Raw genomic sequence first — 7,135 nt, 5'->3', positions numbered from 1 at the left:
TCTGAGCACTACTGGGGGTCTACCTAAATATAGGCCCTCACTGTATTAGTGATACAAAGGGGAGCCCCACTTGCCATTTCCCCATGTAGCAGGTGCTCCAGTCACATGACTTTGTGTGGACACGAGTGTGAAAGTGCTTGCGGAAGCTAGGGATCAACCCAGTTCTTTCTCAGGTCCATCCACCTTACTTCTGTGGAGAGTGTGTGTGTCCGAGTCCTAAATGTGCTTTGGAGACAGGATCTCTCATTGGCCTAGAGGGCGTCTAATGATTGGGCCAGATTTACTTAGACAATTGGGGGAGGGGAATGGATCTGGGTGAGGCTTCTTAACCAGGGGAAAGAGAAAATAGAAGACAATAAGATGAGGTGCACAGAAGAAAGGAATCATCTCAGTATCCAGGCATTTCTCTTTGCCTTAGTGCTGGAGACGAAACCAAGAGTATGGTAGTATGGTGGTGCACACCTTAATCCTGCACAGCACGCGGGAGGCAAAGCAAATGGATCGCTCTGAGTTCAAGGCCAGGCTGACTTATGTAGTGAGCCAGGACTACACAGTGAGACCTTGTCTCAAACAACCAAACAAAAAAGAAAAAAATTTAAAAGCACAGATTAGGCAGGGAAGATAGCTGAGTTGACACAGGACCTGAGTTCCATTCCCAGAATCCATGTAAAAAGAATGGGCACGGCGGTAACCACTTGTAGGTACCCACTTGTAATCCCCGCACTGAAGGAGGCAGACAGCTCAGCCTACTGAGACAGACCCAATTTCAAACAAGCAACAAAAGGTGAATGGGGCTGGAGGAAGGTCTCCGATCTGTCTTCTGGCCTCCAAACACACCTGTATGAGACTCACGGGAACACACACATAAACACGCACGCACGCTATAGAAGCACTTATTCAACTTTTCTAATAGGCAAGAACGTAGGCCAAGCTGTGTAGTAGAACTCAAGAAGTATGGGGCTTGTGATGTAGCTAGGTGGGAAGAATGCCGGCCTAGTGTGAAAGGAGCCCTGGTTTGATACCCAGTACCACGTAGCTCAAGGGCAGGTGTTCAAAGTTATACACAGCCAGCCTAGGATACATGAGACCTTGTCTCAAAAAACCCTAAAACCAAACCACATAAAACAAAAACCCAAAGAATTCAAGTAAGAGCAAAAGGGCTGTTGGTGTAGTTTAGTGGTAGAGGGCCCCTGGTTCGAGTTACCAGTTCAGAGGGCGAGGATGTAGCTCCATGGTAGCACTCTGGGGAAGGTGTTACTAGTGCCGCTTCTGTTTGCAAAGGTAGTTCAAGGGCTAGCACACCAAGAGCTTAGTGTAAACAGATCAGCTTGGAGTTCTGGTGCCTGGCAACCTTACATGAAGGGGAAACCAGCTGCCAGTTTTAGTAAAATTCAACTGATTATGTAAAGGAGCTGTGCTGCTCACAAGGGGAAGCTGGGGGTGGCAGATTCACATGTCAGTGTAGCCAGCCTACGTCAACCAGCGTGTAGACAGGAGCCCAGAAGCGGGCCCATCAGGAGGAAAAGGGGTCAACTGGGCATGCTTCCAGTGTGCTTGTCTTTCCTAGTTTGGGGGCCAGCCAATCACACAAGGCTTCCTAGCAACCCCCACTCTCCATAGCCTCATCTCAGGGCTCTGATGAGCCTGTTATATAACGGGCATTTTGCGGCAGTCTCCCAGGCCAGCCACGCTTTTCCTTTGTAAGGCTGGTTCCCTGTGCTCCCAACACAGCCTCTCTCCTCACTGGCGACTACTGTAATCAGATCACAAAATGAGTGACTTATTTTTAAACCACAACCGTCAGAAAGCTGAGGAGAAGACTGGAGTGAGACAGGTGCATAGAACGGTGACCCGAAGACAGGTGTATAGAAGACAGGTGTATAGAAGACAGGTGTATAGAAGACAGGTGTATAGAACGGTGACCCAAAGGGAAGACAGCAGAGAAGAGCCGAGGAGAGGAAGGGAAGCGTGAAGGTAGCTGAGTCAGGAAACTGCACTGGGCTGGCAGGGAGGACCGGGCCCTCCAGGACTCCACTCACACGTGTGAGCTCACAAGTTCTTGCCTAGAAAAGTTCACTAAGACCAAAGTATTTGCCCACTTTGCCCCCCAGACTAAAATACAACTTATAAGACATTTCTGTAACATTCCAAGACTTTAAAAAAAAAAAAAGGATAGAAACGCAGCTTTCTTCCACTTTGCAAATATATTTTTATACTAAAAGTGCAGCTTTTTTGTTGTTTTTGAGGCAGCGTCTTAAATACCTCAGGCTGGCCTCTGACATAACACACAGCCAAGGACAACCTTGATCTCCTTACTGTCCTGCCCCTGCCCGGCTCTCTTGTGCTGGCTCGGATTACAAACAAGCACCACCCTAACCAGTCTTCTAAACAGTCTTGGCTGGCCTAGAGCTCACTCTGTAGACCAGGCTGGCCTGAAACTCTGCCTCCCGAGTGCTGGGATTAAAGTCCTGTGTCACTTTGCCAGGCACCAGTGCAGCTTTCTGAAGTGACGGTGAACTGCCAATCCGTCCCTGCACTGTTTCCCAAGTCAGTTTCAAGTTTGTAAGGAAGCCTAAAGAGCTCAAACCGCAGGTTCTGAGTCCAGGGCCTGTATCTATTCTTCTGAACACCTCTGTCTAACTCAAGTCTTCCTCCTTCCTTCAACTCTCTCCTTCTCTCCCTCCTTCCTTGTAGCCCAGCTTGGCCTCAGGCTTGCTGTGTCACCAAGGATAACCTGATCCTCCTGTTTCCACTCTGAATGCCAGGGTCACAGATACAGGCCACCATGCGGCATTTTCTACGTTATTGCTAGCCAAATGCCTTCGTACCAAGTAAGCTGTATCCCTAGATACTTTATTTCTCTTCTTAGGTAATATAAATTGTCCCCCACCAACTTATAACTTCCTTTGGTTTTTAATAATTGAAGCAAAAAAACAGTATTTCATGTCCCTTTTATTTTATGAGACAGGGCTTGTGCAGCTCTCGCTTGAGATCCTCCTGCCTCCCGCTCTCCAGAGCTGGAACTGAGAGTATAAGACACACTCCCAACTGCTCTGTACTTACTTATTTTCTAAAGTAACAGGTTTTTAGGCTGGGAAAGTGGCTTAAAACTGGCAGCATGCTTTCTTGGCATGTACGGATGGAGCCCCGGGTTCCATTCCCAGAGCTGTAGAGAAGGGAGTTGTGCAGGAAGGGGAGAGCACACAGCTGTAATCCCAGACTTAGGAGATGGTGGCGAGAGGATCAGGAACTGGGGCTGGAGAGATGGCTCAGAGGTTAAGAGCATTGCCTGCTCTTCCAAAGGTCCTGAGTTCAATTCCCAGCAACCACATGGTGGCTCACAACCATCTGTAATGGGGTCTGGTGCCCTCTTCTGGCCTTCAGGTATACACACAGACAGAATATTGTATACAAAATAAATAAATATTTAAAAAAAAAAAGAGGATCAGGAACTTAAGGTTATTCTTGGTTAAATGATAAATTTGAAAGCCAACCTGGGCTACATAAGACTGCCCCCCAAAAAGAAAGAGAACAGAGTTCTCAGAACAAGATCTGAAATAACACCAGGCCAGATGGTAGAAAGTATCTACACATATATTTTATGTATGAGGGCTTTGCATGTACACCTGCAGACCAGAAGAGGGCGCTATATCTCATCATAGATGGTTATGAGCCATCATGTTGTTGCTAGGTATTGACCTCTGAAACAGCAGCCAGTGCTCTTAACCACTGAGCCATCTCTCCAGCCCCCACGGCATCTACTTTAAGATTTTTATTTTATTATTTTATGTGTGTAAGGGTGTGCCTTCATTTATGTGTATGTAAGTGGTGTGTGCCCAGCACTGACAGAGGTTGAAAGGTGGTGTCAGATCCCTAGGAGCCAGAGTCACAGTTGTGAGCCAGTAGATGGGTGCTGAGAATTGAACCTGGGTCCTCTAGAAGAGTACCCAGAACCAGGAAGGATGGCATTTTATAGTATTTATTTAGTGTGTGTTATGCACATGCTAGAGGATTAGTGGAGATCAGAAGGTAATTTCCAAGATCCAGTTCTCCCGTTCCATTATCCACATAGTAGGGATCAAATTCAGGTTCAGATCATCCCAGGAAGGCCTCAAATTTGCAATATAGTAAGGCCAACCTTGAACTTCTGAGCCTTTCTAACTGCTGGAATTCTAAGGGTGTGTCGACACACCCAGTTTAGAGAGTACCAAGGAGGAAACCTGGAGCCTCCAGCGTGCCAGGCAAGCGTCGTGCCAACTCAGTAGTCCCAAGATTATAATCCAGCTCCCGGGGAGTCCACACCTCCTCTGGGGGCACCCGAACATACATGGCATAGGTATACACACACCTGAATAAAAATAAAATAAAATTGGTTTTTGTTTTATTTTTTGAGACACAGCCCTGGTTGTCCTGGAACTCACCACGCTGGTCTTGAACTCAGAGATCAAGTGCTGGGATTAAAAAAAAAATAAATCTTAAACAAGCAAACCCCTAGTAATGATTAAATAAGACTGTGACCTGACGCCAATGAAGAGATCATCACCTTCAGGCAGGGGATGATAAGAATTTTATTTCTCATGTTTGCTTTATAATTTGAAAGTAGAAACGAGGAACACACTCCATTACACAGAATGGACAGAGGCAGCAAATGTTGCTGGAAATGAGCAGCAGGTGAAACGGAGCAGGACTTGGTCGCAGGGTACTGCCAGCTACACAAAACTCTCTTCAAAGCCATCTTCATGTTAAACGAAGACAAGCATGGCGGCACCCACCCAGCACTGGAGACAGAGTGGGTGGGTCTCGGGGAGCTCAAGGCCAGCCTGATCTACTTGGCAGTTCCAGACCAGGCAGAAACACACACACACACACAAAAAAAAAAAAACCCAACATTCCACTCACCCCCCCAAAATCAAACTATAACACAACAAAGAAACAGCTGGAAAGATGGCTCACTGGCACCTTTGTCAGTGCTCACAACTTCCTGATCTCTAGCTCCAGGGGGACCAATGCTTCTGGCCTCCAACAGTGCTGCACTCAAGTGCACATACTACACACATACACATAATTAAAAATAAATAAAAACTGTAAATAAGGCATGCAGACAAGGGAAGCCTAAAAGAATAGAGAAGTATGGCACCATTAGGTGGCACACAACTTAATCCCAGCATCAGGGAGGCAGAGGCAGGTAGATCTGTTTGAGGCTAGCCTGGTCTACAGAGTGAGTTCCAGGACAGTCAGAGATACATAGAAAAACCCTGTCTCAAAAAACCAAAACAACAAAACTATCTATCCAACAGTCTAGTGTTCAAATACATTTCCAGGGAGCCCTTCCTCTCCAGGTATGACATTTAAAAAAAAAAAAAAAAGATTTATTTATTTATTATATATAGTGTTCTGTCTGCATGTATGCACGCGGGCCAGAAGAGGGCACCAGATCTTGTTATAGATGGTTATGTGCCACCATGTGATTGCTGGGAGTTGAACTCAGGACCTCTGGAAGAGTAGTCAGTGCTCTTAACCTCTGAGTCATCTCTCCAGTCCCAGGAATGACATTTTTTTAAGTATAGGTATGTATATATTTTTGTTTATGTAACCTGTGTGGGTACCTGCAGAAGGCAGAAGAGAGTATCAGATCTCTGACATCAGTTGTGGGTGCTAGGAACTGAACTTGGGCCCTCTCAAAGAACAACAAACACTCCCTGCCATGAGGCCATCTCCCAGCCCCTAGCAAGCACTCTCCGCCATGGAACCATCTCCCCAGCCCCTAGCAAGCACTCCCTGCTATGGGGCCATCTCCCCAGCCCCTACATATGGATTTCGCTTATGCTGTAACTCTCCATTGAACCTGTGATGCCTTCTCATCTTGACTGGTTTCTCCAAGAACAAAACCAGAATTCACCTTTTCTTTTTTTTCTTTTTTTGGTTTTTCGAGACAGGGTTTCTCTGTGGCTTTGGAGCCTGTCCTGGAACTAGCTCTGTAGACCAAGCTGGTCTCGAACTCACAGAGATCCGCCTGCCTCTGCCTCCCAAGTGCTGGGATTAAAGGCGTGCGCCACCACTGCCCGGCCAGAATTCACCTTTTCTAGCCGGGTACATAAGTGGTATGGACAAGTCTCAGGACTTGGAAGGTAAAGGCAGGAGGATCAGGAGTCAAGGTTTTCCTTAGCTATACTGCCTATTCTAGGCCAGCCTGAGCTACGTGAGATGAACAAAATCACAAAGGAATTTATCTTTCCCAATAGCCATATTCCACAGAAACTGTCTCAGCTAGGTTTCATGCACTCTGCCTCTTCTTGTTCTTCATGTTCCTTCTAGGCTTCTTTTTTTGAGATGGGGAGAGGTCAGCTGAGACAGAGTCTAGTCGATGTAGCCAAAATTCTTCCTGCCTATCTCCCAGGGGCTAAGATTACACAAGCAGGCATAGACTTAGGGGCTCTTTCCAAAACCTCGGAGAGAATTCAGGTTCATCAAGGGATGATGACTGCTTGCTGGAAAAGCTCCACCAAGTTTGATTTAGGGAAGATTTTCATTTTTACAATAAGAAATTGCAGAGCTAACAAGCGTCCAAAGCCTCAACACTGGGCTGGGACCAGCCTGGGAACAGTTTATGAGAGGGTAAGCTGGGAAAAGGATAATCCTACATTTCCACAAGCAAAACTCTGATTCTTTTTTACCTGTTCAGGGTCCTGTATGCACCTTCCACGTTCCCCTCCTGAACCATCACAGTCCTGGCAATGAACTTCAGGTGTTTAGCCATGGCCTCGCTTTCAAATCTTCATTCTTCAGGACCTACAGGCTGGACAAGGAGCACGGAAAAAGGAAAATCAGTAAGAAAATGAAGCCCAACAGAGTCACACACTGCCATGCCATAGGCAGTTTTATTAGCTCTAGAGATAGAACCTTCTCAGGTAACCATTGGGGAAACAGGTAGGAGGAATTTTTCTCATCTTAGAAATCTGGTGTCCTATTTTGAAGCATAGGCATACATGCAGACAGAATACTGTATACGTAATAAATAAATAAATATTTAATTTAATTTAATTTATTTATTTATTTTTTTTGGTTTTTCGAGACAGGGTTTCTCTGTGGCTTTGGAGCCTGTCCTGGAACTAGCTCTGTAGACCAGGCTGGTCTC

At 46.2% G+C, this 7,135-nt stretch overlaps 1 protein-coding gene across 2 annotated transcripts in view; it reads right to left on the bottom strand.

Moving 5' to 3' along the window:
* The window catches only part of Mrps21 (mitochondrial ribosomal protein S21), a 9,751-nt gene that overhangs the window by 1,513 nt on the left and 1,103 nt on the right, over positions 1 to 7,135 (bottom strand). For both annotated transcript variants that reach the window (XM_005356956.3, XM_026783867.1), the window contains exon 2: positions 6,675 to 6,796. In XM_005356956.3, coding sequence (XP_005357013.1) covers positions 6,675 to 6,757 — 83 coding nt within the window. In that variant the 5' untranslated portion in view covers positions 6,758 to 6,796. The remainder of the gene's footprint in view (positions 1 to 6,674; positions 6,797 to 7,135) is intronic.

This window comes from Microtus ochrogaster, chromosome 21 (assembly GCF_000317375.1).
Source record: "Microtus ochrogaster isolate Prairie Vole_2 chromosome 21, MicOch1.0, whole genome shotgun sequence".
Classification (NCBI taxonomy): Eukaryota; Metazoa; Chordata; class Mammalia; order Rodentia; family Cricetidae; genus Microtus; species Microtus ochrogaster.
This window is presented reverse-complemented; position numbering and strand designations above follow the sequence as displayed.